Raw genomic sequence first — 19,863 nt, 5'->3', positions numbered from 1 at the left:
TAAATAATTGGAATTTAAACTATATTTTCAAATAATTTTACGAAAATGATGTTCCGCACTTATATACTGCTGACAGAAAATAATATAAAGTGAAAGTAAAAGAAATAATGTGACAGGGTGAGTAATACCCCACATGGAAGGAGAATTGTAATCATAAGTTTGCCGAAAATATGTAAATAATGGAATATGTAATTCTCTGTTGAAAATTTCTATAAAAGATCACGCATGGAATCTTATAAACGAGTTCCTTTATAAGTTACCCTCACGTATTCCTGAGTAAGTTTTACATTAAAAGACCTTGTAAAGAACTTTGGTGCAATTTTGCATGATTTCTTGCATATTGGAATAATTACACGGTAGATTTTAACAAATTAAATTTTTTTTTTGTACCAATCGTAATTTTCTGACAAATTTTGTTTCCGGTGTTTCCTTTCAGAAGACAAAACAACAAGGAGAAAAATGAAAATCTGAGTTATTTCGAAACAGTGTAGTACTCCTTTATTGAATACTTTGCGACAAGTACACATTATATTATTAGAATTGTCTTTTTTAAACAGATGAGGATTTAGTATAAGTTATTGTTCATTTCCCTACTGGGGTCCATTATACATGAATATTCCATATACACAGAAAAAAACTGAACTCAGAATGAGCCGCCTAGGCGACTCATTTTGATGTGCAACAAAAATGAACCAGGTTGGTGGCGCCACTGTCTATGTCGTTTAGCATTGGCTCATTTTGATTTGCAACAAAAATGAGACTAGGTTTTTTCTGTGTACATACCCCATTCCATTTTTAATTTTCCGCTTCCACTTTTCACTTTACGGATTCCTCATTCCACTTTTCACTTTCCTCATTCCGCAATCTATTATTCACATTCAGCATTCCATTTTTCACATTCCGAATTCCACTTTTCCCTTTCTGCATTCCGGAACCCACTTTTAACATAACGTATTTCATTTTTTAATTTTCGAATTCCTTCTAATACTTTCCACATTCCAAAATTTTTAATAAAATCGAATAAATTATATTTTGTAAATCTAAATAATTTTTAGAATGTAATAAGGGGCTTATAAGTTTTATAAGGAGTTATAAGTTTGCTTCTATAATTAAATTAAATGATTTTATAATAAAAATTGTTCTTTGAAAGGTAATAAAATATTTTATTATTTCTTAATAAATAATTATTTTTATTTTTAAATATTTAACAATGTAATATTATTAAGTTCCTCACAAGTGCAGAAAAATTTGTCTATTTAGTAAATAAAGAAGTTCAGAATTTCTCATTTCAGCGTGAATTATGTATATGAGGCATTTCATATGAGAATACGGGGTCATGTCTCGGATTTTTAGAAAAAAATAATTTTTTTCTAAAAGTTTAAGATCTTCTGCGTAAAAAACATTTACAACATTTTTTGTTATTGTAAATATCTCGAAAAATATTAAAAATTTCAAATTGAAAATTTGTACACTTATTTAGTACCACTAACAGTACAATTGAGGGCCTCCATGCAATAAGGGGACGAACGTGATTTTCGTTGTCTCCTTGCGCAGCCGGCAGCGCGCCGTCCGCGGGGACTTCTACTGGCGCGCTCGTCCCCTTATTGCATGGAGGCCCTCAATTCATCGAATTTTGAGAAAAATCCGAGACATGACCCCGTATTCTCATATGAAATGCCTCATATACATTAAGCACTGAAAACAGCGTAAAACTAATAATTTTTCAACATTTTTCGATTTTCTTGACTTAAAATAATCCTCACTAAATTTTTAAGATATTGCTAAACCCCAATCTTTAATTTTCATTTTGTATATATAATTATATTAATATAAATAAACAAATAAAAAGTATACCTTTTTCCTGTGAATCGTATGAATATCACAACAAAATCGAAATATTTTTTATTATTAGACACTTAAAGTACTCCTACAGATTTGTGATTTGTAAAATTATGTTCTAGTAGAACACACGTAATTTGTTATAAACAAATTAAATAAACAAATTACTAATTAAACCGATACCTTTTATTGATCCTTGTAAAATTCGTTACTCGGGGGTTTTCGGGGTCGCTGATTACGAATCAGAGGTCAGTTTTTCAAAATTCAAAATGGCGAATCCAATATGGCGGACAACTTTTGAAAAAACTTAATATATTCGTCTGAAGTAAGTAGTTTCCAGTGATTTAAAATATTTGTCCGCCATGTTGCATCCGCCATTTTGAATTTTGAAAAACTGACTCCGGATTCATTTTCAGCGACCCCAAACTTGTTTCAAGCAAATCCGAACGATTTTTTAAAAAAATTTCCGCCATATTGGATCCTCCATTTTGAATTTTGAAAAATTGACCTCGGATTCGTAATCAGCGACCCCGAAAACCCCCGAGTAATAAATTTTGTATAAATCCATCCATTATTTTTTGTGTTAATGTGAATTTTCTATGCACGATCTTAATTTCCTGGATAAATTGTTTATAAACAACCATATCTTTTGTAATTTTTAATATTTTGTCTGGCCACTTTCAGATATCTTTTTTAGTGTCATTAACTTGAAGTTAAACCCTGTTGAAAATTCCTATGTGAGAACACATATGGGATCCCATCCAGGATCTCTTGTGAGTTCTTATGTGGGTTCCCATACAGGTTCACACATAAGATCCTGTATGAAAAGGTTCCTGGGATGAACTTGCGTGAGATCAAGCGCACGATCTTATGTCTCTGTAAAAGCAATAACACAGGATCCCATGAGGTTTCCTGTGTAGGTTCCTATATGAACAACACGATAAATAGGAACACACATGGGATCTTATCCGAGATCTTGTATGAGTTCTTACATAGGTTCTCACATATAAGAAGATTAATAGCAGCTTAATAAGATTTTATAGAATGCTTTTATATATATGCTATTAATCTTCTTATATGTGAGAACCTATGTAAGAACTCATACAAGATCTCGGATAAGATCCCATGTGTGTTTCTATTTATCGTGTTGTTCATATAGGAACCTACACAGGAAACCTCATGGGATCCTGTGTTATTGCTTTTACAGAGACATAAGATCGTGCGCTTGATCTCACGCAAGTTCATCCCAGGAACCTTTTCATACAGGATCTTATGTGTGAACCTGTACGGGAACCCACATAAGAACTCACAAGAGATCCTGGATGGGATCCCATATGTGTTCTCACATAGGAATTTTCAACAGGGAAGTACTTTTCAGACCTTAAATGAGAAAAAAATGTTGTGTCCATATTTTCTTCATTTTCGTCCTTCGTTTGTAGAATCACCCATATATTGTATTTCTTTAATCAATATTAAGATTAAACTGAATTGAATGTGGATCTTATAACCGAGCAACTTAAAAGTTCACATAACCATCAGTAGTAATTAATTTTTAAAAGTAAAAACATTTCTCAGCTAATAAAGTTTTAAATATTTACTCAATTCACTAACTAATTAAATTCATAATCATTGTTACTTTAAAAAAATGACCTCTTAAACGTTAGTTTAAGTTAGTTATTGTTTTCTTATGAATATTAAAAAATAATAGCGCATAAAATTTAAACTAATAAATAAAGCGTTTCTCGCAAGTGCATTAAAATCTATCTTCTTAGTATATAAGGAAATTTTCTACCTTCGTGAAACATGTATACAGTAAGAAAAGTACCATGGTAGTCATAGGAAAGCATGCGTTACGCATAAGTTTGTCTCACTCGCACTCATGGGTTGTGACTACCATGGAACTTTTCTTACTGTATAATATAAGTGTGTGCGTTGATATATTCTGCGTTTATGTATATGCGTATTTTCGATAAGTTAGGTAGGGATATACATATGTTAAGAAAATCAAAGCGAACCTGCGTGCGTGTGTAGTTGTGTCCCAGTCGAAGGTTGAGTCCACAATAGACAGCGTTAAATAGATTTGGACTACTTAAGGAGCTCTTAAGCAGAATTTAGCATGGGTTTTATCTCCTTAAATAGTTCAAATCTCTTTAACGCTGTCTATTGTGGACTCAACCGAAAATCCTACGCTATGTTAAGCTGAACAAAAAGTTGTTTTGAAGTATTGAGATAACCATTAGAGAATTGTGAGACAGTAGATAACTAGCTATAGAAAACTTTCAGGAGGCCTGTTATGGCCGATTTTTCGCTTCCACGGAAAGCTTGAAAATTAAAAATTTTGTACGTTTTAAACAAAGCATTCAAGTAGCTTTGAGAGAGTTATCAAAGAGTTGCAGGATTTTGCATATATAAAAAGAAAGCGTTCAGGTGGCGAAAATTAAATGAAGCGTCATGGATGTTTCAGGAAACAGCGGAAAAATGACAATGATCAAAAATTAAATTTAACCTTTCTTTCCATCTTTATTTATCTCGTAAAAATATTATGTATTAGATTATTATATTTAAATATTGAAGAATTAAAGAAAAATTATTTACGTCAGACTCGGTATTTCCACAGTCTTTTTAAAATCGTACAATTGTTTTATAAAATATCTATTAGTGATATTAAATACTTTTTTTTAATTAATTATTATCTTATTTCAATTAAAAGTTAGTTGTCAATTAATTTTCTATAGTGAAATTACACAATTAATATTGATTAATAATTTAATGTTTCATGTAGAATACTTTTAAACTGATTTTTTATTTTTAAAAGCATAAATTTATATAGATGGTTGTTATGACACTTCATAAATATTTAAAAACAATATATAATGTATAAAATGTATTTTATGTATTATTATCAACGTCTGCTAAATATTTTAATAAATAATTAAAATATTTTGTAAATTTTTAACTTTTAGTACATTGTTGTCAACCAAAATTTGTAAATAAAAATACGCTGTTAAATTCATTTTCATAAATTATGAAATTCTAAAAGAATAAAGAATATATTATTTATAAAAAATATTCATAAATATCAAGTATAAAAATAATAATCTTTTTTTTAAATATGAAATATTTTGTCTTTTTTTTTAAGAAATTGTATTCATTATTCAATATAAAAGGTATTCACCGTGTTCGTATTCCTAACCCTAAATTTTGCTCAAGTTATATATAATTTTTTTCGTATATAATTTAAGTGTTTAAAAATAAATGTTTTCTTTGAAAAATAATTTTTATATAATATATAAAAAATAATTATTAATTGTATAAAACGGATTTACAAATTACTATAGAATTTTTATGATTTTTCGATTTAGTTTAATTTAATGAAATTATTCTAGTTTTCAGGAAGTGTAAAAAAGGTAATTAATTACATATTAATTTGCAACTTGTGAAAAGCAAATAGAATTGCTTTCTTACACATTAAACCAGGCATTAGGAAAGCATTCACCAAGCAAACTGGTAGACCTTTTGCTAGATGTCCACAGATATTCAACAAGCTGTAGAAAAAGCTACCCGTTAAGAAGTCAGAAAGCAAATATCACAGAATTTTAGGTCTAATGTATAAATAGTTGCCATGAAGCTTTTGAAACCTTCATAACAGTTACCTGAAGGCCATGTGAACCCTTCAGGGAAACTTACGATTTTCGACTGGGGTATATAAACCAAAGCTGCATTGCTACAATAGAGAACAATTAACAGCGATGCCCCAATCCTTCGACAGGTAGCAAATAATGAAAAATTTTTTTCTTTTATTTTAACCTCGTTTTTAATTTTTCGTTTCTTTTTTGCAAACGAAATGCGCGCTTTTTAATTCCGCTTCCCTTTTTCATATAGTTTTAGTAAAAATAAGAAAACTTTCTTATGAATTTTAGAATAGTAATTTTAATTTCTGTTAAAACTGTTTCTACAAAGTTTTTGCTAAAAATATATTAATTTTTAATAAATAGCCTTAGTTTCCATAACTTGCTAAAGAATATACTAAATTTTTGTATCATTTTTAACATTTATTGCAAAGGATTTCTTTTCGTGTAGCCTGAAAAAGTGACAGTTATATTGATATTTAAATGATTTAAAATTAAATTTTCAAACTGAATAGCTTATTAGAAATTCTATTGAATCATCTAATTAATCTATATAATATTAACAAAAAAGTTTCGAAATATAAGTATAGTAAATTATTCATTGAATTTTTGTTTAATAATGCCAAACATAGTGGTCACAAACTTGAAACTTATTGTTACTCGGGGTTTTTTTGGGGTCGCTGTTTACAAATCCGATGTAAATTTTTAAAAATTAAAAATGAAGCAGGTGAATAATCAATCTATTGTGTGTTCTTAAAATTCTGGGTGCGGTATAAGATTAACATTAACAACTCTTCTTTTTCATTAAGACTTAAAAATGCCGAGGCCGAGAGGCTTCACACATATCCCTGCCCAACCCTGGCATTTACTTTTAGAACCTTGATCTTGAATGCGCTAAAAAGCTTAATTCTATTATTAATTTAGACTACGGAGAAGGTTATGCATCTGAAAAAATAAAAACAAAATTTTTTAAATCGACAAAACAAAAAATAATATTTTTAATTTTTATTAACACTATGCCCACGTCGTTAGTCTTAGGGCAAGCTGAAAGTGATTTACAATTATAAAATTGCCATTTATTTTAGAAAAAAGTTAAATAATTTCTTTTCTTGAATCCTTTCATCCAAGCGTTACTACAATACTTTGATTTTGAAAATATAAATTTTTTAAAAATTTTTTAAAATTTGTAGAACTATTATTAAATTTGTTAGGAAACTATAAAAATATTACTATGGAAGCAATTTATCGTATCAGACCTATTTTTGGTCGTAAAAATGATGTTGCGTAAACTTAGTACCTTAATTTTGACTTTTCATTTTTTTTAGATTTAATTGACAGAACTATTTAAAGTATTTATACAGAACTGTAGAACTATGCTGTAGGTTTAAGGAATATCGAATACAATTTGATATTTTATAAAAAGAGTGTTAACTTCACGTGAGCGTAGTTGCGTTGTATTCGATTGTTGTGTATTAATTTGTATGCTAACTAGTTTTTAATTCCTAAAGTATATAGTCAGTCCTATAGTACTTTTTTTGCCTATGCCACTTCTGAAATAATGACCCACTTTAATATATGTACTAAGGAGACATTAGTACCTCATGAGGCCAGCGCTGGGGACGTAAATTTTCAACAATGAAACAGTCGCATTACCAGTAGCATAGTAGTATTTTGACAAAATTTTATAATTATAACTGATACAAGTTGGTTGTATTCGCGGGGGAATTTACTAGTTAAAAACGTGTACACTTGACTACCGGTATTACACCTCATATTACCCTTATTACTAAGTTATTACACGTTATTACAGAGTTTTACACATTATTACAGAGATATTACAGATTTTTTTGCGTTATTACAGCACCGTAATAACGCGGTATTACACGTTATTACACAAGTATTACGGGAAGAGTGTACACTTGACTACCTGAGTAAATTCCCCCTCGGTTTTATTCTTGTTTTATTTTTCAGAATAAAATAATAATACTTTAAACATAAAGACATTCAGTAAATTTCTTATTTCTTTACACAGTTGATGTTATAAATTTTCTTATAACTAGTTGAAATAACTGAACAAGTGAATTGACAATAATTATTGACTTTGTACGTATAAATTGTAACAGAAATTAAGATAATTACACTAGTAAAACAATCGGAAAAAAATCTTATGCTTCAGGACACTATAAAAATCTATCCAGAAGCGTTTCAACATTAATTTGCAGAAGAATTGACAAGTGAAAATATATGTGAAGTTTATACACAAATTAATAATAGAGTTTACTTCAATAACTTCGTGTTAATTTTTACTTGTCATTTTAAATGAAGTGAATGGCGACAAAATATTGACACGTTCTGTGCAAACTTTCTTCGCACACAGATTCGTTAAAACTATCCAGGAAGATACTTTTTCTACGATTAGTTTTACAAGAGTGAGTCAAGACGCTGAAGTTTGCAAAATTCTTAAATTATGTAGAGATTTGTATACTTATAATTAACAAATTTCTGTAATTGTCAAAGTTGATGAAAGTTGATTAATCCAATAAATCCATGTTTTTCAACGCATGTCTTTTAACTAAATGCTTGTTCATTTTAAAATTAAGATTATTATTATTATTTAAATGTAAGCACATGAAGAGGACATCAAAGTTGATTGTTAAAATGTTGCAAACTTTTTTTTTACAATAAATTTATTTATTCAGAAATCTTCCTGAGAATTAATAGTATTATAGTAAGTCGTCAATGTCAATTAGGCAAACTAATTGATAACAAATTCAGGTACAAGAGGATTTACAGCTACATTTCAGTGATGCTTCCCCTCAGATTATTTTTTACCATAAATAAATATAGTTTCTCTCTGTAAATATCACATTAATCCTTTCAGCAAACCGGATATTCTGAATTATCCGGCGCTTTATGGTAACTAATTTAATAGAATTTGATAATTTGATAACAATTGACAATTAATTATTTATATACATATAAGTACATTTTTTAATAGTAGGAGAAAATAAATAAACTAAACGATCATCTTCAATGAGAAGCGTACTCTATACGCTTTTGAGTCTGCGTCGTCTCCATCCCTTATGTTTTTCGCCCAAGTTCGACATTCGATTTCAACAACTGTATTTTCTGAAAAATATAATATAAATTGTTAGTTGTTAAAAAAGTAACTTTATATTTTTAACTAAGAAAACAATTTGTCTAGATGTTATTTGAATTGATATCCTGGTTTTAATTTTGCTACCCACTAAAATGTATTTGTTACCGGCAAAACCAGAAGACCAGGTAATTTGCGAAATGTCTATAATTTTAGGAAATATCAGAATTTCCTAGAGATTTGCACCTGGGTTAAAATTTCGGACTGATTTCAGATTAAATACAGACAGATCAGTCTGGATTAGTCCAGAAATTGTACGAAAACAATACGAAAATGATCCGTATTAGTCAGTAATCAGTCTGGATTAGCCCGCAACAATTTGATTTTAGTTAGATCAAAAAACAATCCAAAATGAGTCCAGAATACATAATCCAGAATTTGCATGTGTAAACGGTACGCAACAATCCGGATTAAGTACTGTCAAAAAACTAAATCCGACATGAGTCCGTAATAATCTGAGATCTTTATGTGGAAAATCCGGTATTAGTCCACAATAATCCTGATTTAATCTGGTAAAAAATCCTAATCCGAAATGAGTCTGTAAGAGTTCGGAATTGATAAGTACAAAATCTGTAACGAATCCGGATTTAGTCAGGTTTAAAATCTTAATTAAGATGTTATACCGGATTAAGACCGGATTTGCTACTTTTATTAGTTCCTACTCATGCCGCCAGGTACAAAACAAAACTCAATTTTTCAATTCGCCTAGAACGGCTCCAGCCTATAAACGGGAAATGCCTGTAAATCTCTAGGGAATTCGGATACTTCCTAAAACCTTATATACTCACTTCTGAAATTTGTAAACTGCACAGCAATCAGAGGACTAAGATATCCAGGTTGATTTTCGTATGGGTAGAAATACCCAGGAAATCCCTGTATTTTTGGGTAGTAGTCTATAATTTCATTAAAAGTGTTATTCACCATTTGATTGAGTGGTTCACAAGATAGCCATATATTTTTAATCTGAAAGGAAATTTGCTGATTAAATATTAAATATAAAGTCATCAAAGTAGTAATAATATATTGTGCAGGCGATTTGTTAATGATCCAACTGTCAAATTTAAATTTTTAAGATATACCAAAACTAACCTGGGTTGAGTCAGTATTTTGAATATGTTTTTTGAGTTGTTGTGGCATATTACTCGGCAGTTTCTCTGGATCATTGTGGTACTTTGGTATCCAGCCAAATATCTAAAATTAATTTTTTTATTAAAACAAATTTAACGAATTCATTTGTGTTTATATATATTATATTGACAAAATTATATCTGTTGCGGGATTACAAAAATTTTCTGTGCAGCTCTCAAGAAATGGACACTTTGGATTTATTAAATTAAAATAATATCAGCAAGAAACACTCGGCTTTGTAAAAACTATATTGAAATATTTATTTAATGCCGATGAAATTAAAAATTTAATATGATATCCAAATGTTTTTAAATACATATTATTATTATTCGTCGTATTGTAGTAGAATAAATACAATAATACACAGAATACAAATACAATAAATACACAGAAAATGGCTTACGGTTAAATGTGGCTATATTTTGAGAATTTTTAGTTGAAAGTGTCGTGATTTAAAAAAAATTGCCCGGAGGTCACTGAGTAAATAGTTTAGCTAAAAAAAATTATTGAAATGACGCTGCCTATAATAAACTTGCGTATCTAAGTGGTCAAATCACTTGTTCGAAAGTATTTGTTTCATCGAATATTATAAAAATCTTTGATTAAAAAAATTAATTCAGTGACCTCTGGACAATTTTTTTTCAATAAGGACACTTTCAACTTAAAATTCTCAAAATATAGCCAAATTTAACCGTAAGCTTACGGGCTTAAAATGGCTAGCCATTTTCTGTGTATTTAGTGCGGGGTCCTTTGTCTCAACCATATTATAGCTAGTCTGAATGGTTATAAATATCAAATGATTTATTTATTAAACAACAATGAAGTTAGTTGGTTTATGTACATTTTGAAAAATAAATTTTTGTGAAATATGTCCATTGGAAAAAATATTCACTGGGAAACGTGAATTCTGAAAATTATTCCCCTATGCATTTACAATTAGAATACTGCATTATACGTATATATATATATATATATATATATACATATATTAAAATTTCTGTTATTACCTTATTTAACTTGAGAAACACACATGGCTTACTAGACGCGAATCCGTATCCTTTTCCATATGAACACGGACCTAAGTTATCCACATCAAACATACACACTTTGCTGGGTTGTGGAAGAGAATCATAGTTGCAGATTTGTTGATTTCGTCCATCATTTAACAGTAACGATGAGTTATGGTAATCTACACAAAGTTATAAAAATGTTAAAACATACAATTATCTAATAATATACAAGTTGATACAGAACTCGGTAATTCATAATGATTTTAATCCAAATCAATGCCGATTTTTAAATTTTAGTAGAAGCATTTTAAGACGTTTTAATTAATTTTTCTAAGAACATTCTTGGCAATAACATTATACTTACCGCTTAGAAATAAATTCAACCTTTGAATCCAAATGTTAATATCAGTACTATTTTTTGTATTATAAGATATTATCATTTCGTCACTTATATCTGTTGTTAAAGGGCGAAGTCCTAGACCTGAAATTTTTAATAAATAAAAATTCAAAATTTGTAAAATATATATGTTAGGCTCAATGATAAAAAATGCTCATTGAGCAAAAAAATTAATAACGCTATAGACATTGAAATATAATTTTGTCATTTATAGACAAGGTAATTTTTAATTACCTATTTAATACCTAATTACTTATTATTTATTATAATAGTTTAACAGTGTCATTAGTCACCACGATTGAAATAAAGAGTTCAAAAATTTTATATTCTATGATTTAAAGCAGCAACATTTGTAGACCAGTGACGTTTTTTAGCAACAACATGAATTTCACATTGTGGCTGAATTCAAAGACCAATAATAATTTTGACACCATTTTTGCAAAATCTAATTTAACTTGAAGCAGTGTGCAATGGAAAAATTCTTTTCTTTTAAAGAACTTATCACTCAGAAAAATGTCTAGTCAGAGCAACCAAAATTTGGTTGGGCCAACTAAAAAATTTTGTTGGTATTTAAGCAACCAAACTATTTGTTTGAGTCAACCAAAAAAATTGGTTGAGTTTTTTTTGTTGGCATAACAAAAATGTTTGGTTGATCAAACAAACAGTTTTTTTGTAAAATTAAAAATTTTATTCTACCTTATCTTTTTTATTTATTTCATTATTTATTTATCATTTATATTTATCATTATTTATTTTGTTATCAATTTAACATTGAATGGTTATCGCAACCAAAGTTTGGTTAGGACAACAAACGATCATTTGGTTTTTCAGACCAACCTATTTTGTTGTGTTAACCAAATTATTTTGTTGTCGTAACCAAATTTTGGTTGGAATTTAAAAATGTTCAACCACATAATTTTGTTGGCCTAACTATGTTTGGTTGATATAGCTCTACGACTTTGTTTTAGCCAACCAAAATTTGGTTACAAGAACCAAAATTGCCTAACCAAACAATTTTGTTCCAAACACTAAATTTTTTTTCTCAGTGTATCTTTTAAATTTTAAAATAATTTTAACAATTTATTTCTTGTTAAGATTTCTTACCAGGAGAAGTTCCAATAATACTGCTGTCGAGAATCCATCTCGGTTTATCTTCTCTCAAAGTCGCTAATAAGCCTTTCATACAGATAGCAAAAAATGCTGCTAATATACTAAAAAAAACTAAGTAAAAAAGAGCGGTCCTCACTGAAATTCAAAATTCATAATATTAGTTCTTAAGAAGTTTCTAAAGATAGTCAAAGAGTTACTCAAAATACTTAAATTTTGTACAACCAGAATGTTTGCAGATCAAATATAAAGTTTTTAATCGACCGAATTCCTAACTAAGTGTATATGCACTTAAAAATAAGTGATTTTCACTAAAAAATAATAGTTAAGTTCCACTTAAGAATAAGAATTCGTTGTCATGTTCCCAGAGTTGATAAATATTTTGTCAAAAAATATATTTAGGGTCAGTTGGGGTAAATGGGGACAAGAGGTTTTGAAGCTTAATTTACAGTTTTAAAATTAAGTTCAACGTCAATATTTTAACCTCAGGTCACCTGCAAGAGGTTTTGAGTATTGCCAAGCTTTTATCTTGACCACATACCACATTTTTTTCTTATTATTTATGACTCCTATAACAGAAATTCACTTGAATTTTTGATTTTTGTCATTATTAACCAAATTAACAAAAATCAAAAATTCAAGTGAATTTCTGTCATAGGAGTCTTAAGGAATAAGAAAAAAATTTGGAATGATTTTTAAGTCTGTTTTTTTTCAAATGCGAGACAAAATACTGAAATGAAAAAAAAATAAAAAAAATTGCAATTGGTTTAACTATGTATTATATGAGCCGCCGGAAAGTAAAAGGGCGCCCTAATTTCATAAAAAAAAGTATTTTCGATGTATAATCTAACCGGATTGTGAAATTTTAAAGACAGAAAAAGAAAAATAACCTACAGTAAAGCCTCATTATAATATTATTTATGATTCAATTAAAAGTTAATGAATAATTGTTGCGATTAAGTCGGGGCTTCATCTAACCCTTTTTAGTTACGACACTGTCCACGTATTAAGTTCGATTTTGATACTTTTGCTTCCTCGTGGAGGAAGCTTTGTAGTCCTTTCGTTTATAAAATTTTTAAAAATGGTGAAAACAAATTTTTCTCTATATGGAAACATGTTATATGAGATCCTGCTCAATTCTCCGGACCCAGATAGAACGTAAGCTTGCAGCAACCTTGTGGCAAGCTTCAAATGTCCCACCTAACCCAAGCTTGCAGGGTAAGCTTGCCGAAAGATTGCAGTGAAAGGTTACTGCAAGATTGCACAATAAAATTATCGCAAGATTGCTCAGTAATCTTGCACGGTAAGCTTGTCGCAAGGTTGGTGCAAGGTTTCCAAATAACCTTGCCAATCAGCACAGAAAGTTGCAGCAAGCTTGCCATGTAAGTTTTCTCGGCAACCTCATGGCAAGCTTGCGGAATATAACAAAAAATGTTTTGGGGAGAGGAAATTTATTTTTGTACATACATTGAGCACCAGTTCCTGGAAGGTCAAAAAAATGTACTGCGCAGCCGTAAGTACTTGTGATTGCAAGTGCGCATAGTGCTCATTTTCAATGCAAACTTCTGTGCTCATTGGGGAAGGTTATTGGCAACCTTGCACCAACCTTGCCACAAGTTTACCCTGCAAGCTTACTATGCAAGCTTGCGATAATCTTATCATGCAATCTTGCAGTAACTTTACACTGCAATCTTTCGGCAAGCTTACCATGCAAACTTGTGTTAGGTGGGACATTTCAAGCTTGCCGCAACATTGGAGCAAGGTTGCTGCAAGTTTACGTGCAGTCTGGGGATGTATATGTGTGTGTGTGTGGATCTTTTTTGTGAACACGATATCTTTAACAGGTTTTAATGGATTTGGGTAAAATTTGGTAGGCTTATTTATGATATTAATCTCTCAAAAATGACAAGAAGATTTTTAAAAAATACCCCAAAAAAAAATTTTATCGTTTTTTTTCCAAAAATTTTTTTTAATTGAAAAAATTTTTAAGTAGAAAAATTTAAGGTGGTATATAATAAAATCGTCATCCTTACGTCAAGACGAATCGATTGCGGTAGGTATATATAAAGTATAGATTTGATTTAAATTTTAAGAATTAATGAAAATTAAAAAATCAAAAATTCATATCTTATAGTTAAAAAAAATTTTGTTAATTTAAATTCAACTTAATACATAAAATAATTATATTTCTTGCATTGAAACGAATTGATTTGTATATATAGAGTATAGGTATATGTTACACCCAAAAGTAATTAAAATTTCTTAATTTTTCAAAAAATTTAATAAATTTATAAAAGTTTTCAACTCGAAACGTTTTAAATCAATCAATTGAATTGCAGAAATTCATTGCTTTCTCCACGAGGAAGCAAATTTTTTGCTTCACACAATGAGGAAGCAAAATGTTTATGAAATAAATATAAAGGACCCCCTCCTTGTAGCGTACGCTACTCATTTTGAGACCAGGTTGTTTCTGTGTTCTGTCATAAACAATTACATTAATATTTGATAAATTATTTTTGTAAATTGTATAAAGTAATTCTTTTTAATACTGGCATAACGTAAAATAAAAATGCCAAATAATTTTGAATTGTTGTATATGCCTTCCAAATCTTATTTGAAATGTTTTAATTTTCAATGGAATTTTGAAACAGTATATTTTTTTCAAGGCTATTATAAAGTTAGGTATATGTTTTTTCGTCGAACCAACGACTGTTTTGTTACTTATTTGCGCATACAAATATTCTAAATGCTACATTCGATAAAGCGACATCTATTTTCAAAAACAAAAATTAACTTTGATGTGATAATTATTTATCGATAAATCCATGTCAGAATTATAATCTATAATTGCTGTTTCTAATTACTTGTAATTAAAATATACGCAACTGTAGAAATGTAATATATTTGTCTATGTATTTTCTAACAAAATTTTTTTTAAACTTTTAGCTTTTTTTAACTTCTCTCGTCACCATTTTTTTTACTTTTTTATTTTATTAAATAATTTTTTAAAATAATTTTTAAACTAATTAAAAAAACATTTTTTTTCTGGAATTTTAAAAATAATGTAGTTGAGTTTTTAATTAATTTAATTCAAGATAATAAACTATTTTATACATATCCTGCTATAAGAACAATTTAAAAAAAAAATTATTTATATATAAAAATTTTATATGCATACACTCCCACACACACACAACTACGCGCGCGAGTAGCGACATTTTCTGAAAATGTGATGAAAGCAAATTAATAATGAAATGAACAAAAAAAATTTCAACTTCAACTTATGAGCGATTTTAACATTCCAAAAATTTAAACATTCTTTTTATTGTGCAAGACTTAAATAGCATTTTGAAGTTTCTTAAAATTTATCTGTTTAGTGTCTATTTTCCAGAATATTTAAACTATTTATAACATTTTAAATAAAAGTTATTATTCCACTTGAACTGAATAAAAAAATGTAAATGTTAAAAATTTACTAAATTTTATTTTTTACTAAATGTAAAAAATATGACCAGTGTTATTTTAATGTTTGATTAAATTTTATTTTTTACGAAATATAAAAAAATGAATTATTTTAATGTTAAAATTGTACTAAATTTTATGTATATAAAAATATTACTTGTGTTATTTTTAAAAAACACTATGATAAAAAATAATTGACAGTTAAAAATAGTTAGGTATTTAAAAATTGTTTTATATTAAGAAAAATATTGTTTTTAAAAATAATTAAAAAACCTTGTTTTCAAAAATTGTTAAAAAAAATCATTGTTTTTAAAAATAAATGTACTAAATATTTGACATAGAAGACAATTTCCTATTTTCATTAAAAATAGTTGAAATATTTTTTTGAATAAAAAATTCTTACTCCACTCATGCTTAGTGTGTCCAAAAATTGTTTTCTTTTTGTTATTATAAATTCCATCCCTGAATATTTGCCACTTTGTTCTTGTATCTTTTGGCCGCATATAAGCAAATTCATAAACACCATTTTTCACCAATTTTCCCGGAATACTCATTTTCACTATTTTCTTAAATTTTGCTTTTTGAACTTTAAATTAAAATTCTATACAGAGCGCATACGCTCTGTTCGACATCAACGTTACTCTGAGAATTAACTCTAACTAGAAAGTATACACAAAAGCACTGAATCTACCTTAAGAAGTTTACTTAAAAAGAGAGGGGAGACCATTTGGAAGAGGATACAGATAAGAGATAACTTAGGATAGTATATATGTATGATTTCACACAAATATCTCGAATAATTAATAAGTAGAGGTGAAAAAAAATTATTTTGTAATTGCAACAAATGAATAGACTAAGATAAACGATTTGCCCATAATATAAATATTCATATGTTAAAACAAGATTTACAACTTTGATATTATTATAAATGCACAGATTTATTTTTTTATTTAAAATTAGATATTGTAATTCTCACTGATTATTTTCTGCAATTTTATTCTAAAGAGTAAATAAATTGTTATTTACAAATATGTCGCTTAAAATAAATTTTAAAATACACTCAACCTAAGTTAATACTTATGATAAGTGTTTTTAAAAATTTATTTTAAACATTTTTCATTATCATTGAGAAAACAATTTAGCTTCAAATGCCATATAATCTAAGTTGTAAGCACTTTTACTGATAACACAATGTAACTATTTCTTATATATATATAAGGTCAAGGCTGGTTCGTGCTGAAGCAATATTTTATTAGATACAAGATTAGGAATCAAAAATTTAGGATTATTAAAATTTAGCTTAAAGGTACGGTTTAAAAAAATAAGTTTGCCCGCAAATTGGTGTCAAATTTTAGGATAAAATACTATTAAAATACCCAGTGACAAGGCTGAAATTGAATAGAATTAAAAATATTAATTCCACTTAATTTTGGAAAATTCCCTCATTTGTGACGGTCCACGAGAAAAGGGACTTTATTATTAATTAATTTTTGTAAACTGCCATCTACATAGCCAACTTAAAATTCCCAAATGAAATCCTATATATGTATATTGTTTCCTTTCTATAATTCCATGTGAAGTCTTAGGTAGATATTTCAGAATCTACATGAAATCCCATATGATTTATTATGTTCAAGTCAATGTGAAATCTTGTGTAAGAATGCACATGAAATCTTATATGGTTTCCTCTGTATTAAAACTTCTATGTAAGATTTTATAAGGAAATCTTTAGAATTGTATATAATATTTTTTATAAGATTTGAGGTGGATTAATTATATAAAGGAAATTGACAAAAATGATATGCCAGAAAAATTATAGGAAATAATGTAGGAATTCACATTGGTTTCAATGTAGAAACAAAATCATAAATTCCTACAAGATATCATACACCAAATCGTGTTCCAATTTCCTATATGATTTTACATAAAATCCCATTTGGATTCCTATGTGGGAGCTGGGATTTCATAAGGGAACCTATACGGAATCATATAATATAGGATCCCACGTGGGAATTTTCAAGAGTTTTTAAAATATAAATTTGTAAATTACAAATTAATTTATCAAAATTATTTATTTATAACTGCTAATTTATTTAATTACAGTATAATTATTATTTTCGTGCAAATTATTTACGAAAATTATTTTATTAATTAAAAAATTAAACCAATTATTTATTTATTTATTTAATTACAATGTAATTACAATGGTTTACAAAAAAAAGAATAAAATTAAAAAATTAATTATTATTATTTATAAATCATTAATTAATGCTTTTAAATTCAATTTTTGTAAACTAATAATTTTATATAAAAATTCACAAAATAAATAATTTTTACATTTTATCTTTGATAGGTACACATTACCAATATTATTATAATTAAACAATCTAATTTTTTTTTGAAATCATTATATTTATAAATTTATTATTTAAAATTTTAGAGTGTTCAACTATCTCTGGAATTTTAATTATTAAATTGAAAATAAATTTAAATTTAAATATATAATTAAAAATTAAAATTTTTAATAAACAATAATATGTAATAACCAGGGGCCAGTAAAAAACGATGACGTTTAACGCATTAGCCCTTTTAGACGCCGGCGATTATCAATTAAAGATATCTTTTCAGATAAAATTTTGATAATTACTTAACTAAACTGATATTCCTAATTATAAACTTATATAAACTATTTATGTGATCGAAAAATGTTTTATGTTTAAAAAAAATTGTATTAAAAAATTGAGTTTAATTGAATCAATAAAATAAAATAATTTTCAATTGCATTAGTAACTAAATTTTTCAGTGAAATAAATAAATTGTTCTAAAATAATTAATTATTTTTCTTAAAATGTATTATTGATTTGATCCAAATATTTATAACTTGTATTACTCCCATTACGTATATTACTTGCATTAAAAAGTTTAATTTATAAATAGTTATGTAATAAAAATAAAATAAAATTGCTGTGTCAAATAATTTTTAAATACATAAAAAGTAATCAAACATTCCAGTGAAATAGTTATAAATAAATTTTTTTCGCTTGTTAGGATTCAAAATGTTTTTTAATTTTCGTTTCATTTATAATTGTCTTTATCAATAAAAATAACAAACTATGACGGCTTGATGTTTGAGAAAATAATTTTAAACCTCTTGAACCAACATTTAGGTAAATGTTTGGTATGAAAAAATGGGAGAAAATTGTTTTCTCAAACACTTATATCGGTTATAGTTATATAGCGTATAATAATATTACGTGAATTTCAACTCAATATAGGTTATGTTCGTTTCTAATTCATATGACAGCTGCATCAGATGCTCAATCTATGGTAGAAGTGTTGTACTATGGTTTGAGGGCAACAATTATGTATATGTGGAGATATTTTAATACTTTCTCATGTGCTTTGCATGCACTGTTATTTCAAAGAAAGGATTCGAGTGGCGCACTACAGATGGCCACCGCTTTCCCTCTCACAGTCGACACACCTCTCATATATATGTTATATAAGCAGGCAATAGTTTTGGTCAAAACTACATCATATTTTTCTAATTTATTTTTCCCGTGAAATAAATTATTGGAACTAAATTATTATTCATTAGTACATATGACTTGCCTAGTACTTTGTATTTTTAAAAAATATCAACGAAAACAATTTTTGCAAGCGTTATGTGACTCTATTTAGAAATTCGAAAAATTTAAGTTATGATTTGGACACAAGTTATTTGCATTAGGAAAGTTAAGCTTTAATAATATTGCATTTTTCTAAAGAATACTCTAATTTATAAATATATATATATATATATATATATACACAATTTTGTATACATATGTACCAATACATTATATTTAGATATTTTTGAAGTACGTTAGTTATAAGACGAAGATGGCTCAAGTGCAAAAGAACTTATGGGACACGAAAACAAATTTTAAAAGACTGCTTGAAACCAGATACAGCCGGATATGTCCGCTATGAAATCAGAATAAGAACAGGTTTCTCAATCTTACGCTCAAGGAAGTGTATTTATTCATTTCTATACACAATTTTATGCGTTATGCAGTATAATAGTTATTGCTCAAATTTTGACCATTTCTAAATATCTATTATTTAAACATGAATGAAACATGATGAAACAGA

General features: G+C 27.8%; 2 protein-coding genes across 2 annotated transcripts in view; both read right to left on the bottom strand.

Annotated features, from left to right (window-relative positions):
• LOC127289083 (uncharacterized) overlaps nucleotides 1-19,863 on the bottom strand; it is a 179,201-nt gene that overhangs the window by 37,163 nt on the left and 122,175 nt on the right. The window lies entirely within an intron of this gene.
• On the bottom strand, nucleotides 6,459-16,580 carry LOC127289079 (sodium/potassium-transporting ATPase subunit beta-1-like). Its single transcript, XM_051316842.1, has 7 exons — nucleotides 16,133-16,580; nucleotides 12,265-12,405; nucleotides 11,128-11,244; nucleotides 10,761-10,942; nucleotides 9,715-9,816; nucleotides 9,414-9,588; nucleotides 6,459-8,597 (listed from the first exon to the last, which is right to left on the bottom strand). The coding sequence occupies exons 1-7, from the start codon at nucleotides 16,281-16,283 to the stop codon at nucleotides 8,485-8,487; spliced, it is 981 nt and encodes a 326-aa protein (XP_051172799.1). The 5' UTR covers nucleotides 16,284-16,580; the 3' UTR covers nucleotides 6,459-8,484.

This window comes from Leptopilina boulardi, unplaced genomic scaffold (genome assembly GCF_019393585.1).
Source record: "Leptopilina boulardi isolate dan_hultmark-lab unplaced genomic scaffold, ZJU_Lbou_2.1 LbouV2_399, whole genome shotgun sequence".
NCBI classification, from domain to species: Eukaryota; Metazoa; Arthropoda; class Insecta; order Hymenoptera; family Figitidae; genus Leptopilina; species Leptopilina boulardi.
The sequence above is the reverse complement of the archived record's forward strand: the minus strand, read 5'-3'. Positions and strand labels throughout refer to the sequence as shown.

Coding starts and splice junctions, on each gene's coding strand:
- LOC127289079 (XM_051316842.1), bottom strand. CDS start 16,283: ATGAGTATTCCGGGAAAATTGGTGAAAAATGGTGTTTATGAATTTGCT. Junction 11,245..12,264: donor TATTATTGGAACTTCTCCTG/GTAAGAAATCTT, acceptor TAAAAATTTCAG/GTCTAGGACTTCGCCCTTTA. Junction 8,598..9,413: donor GCAGTTTACAAATTTCAGAA/GTGAGTATATAA, acceptor TATATTTTTCAG/AAAATACAGTTGTTGAAATC.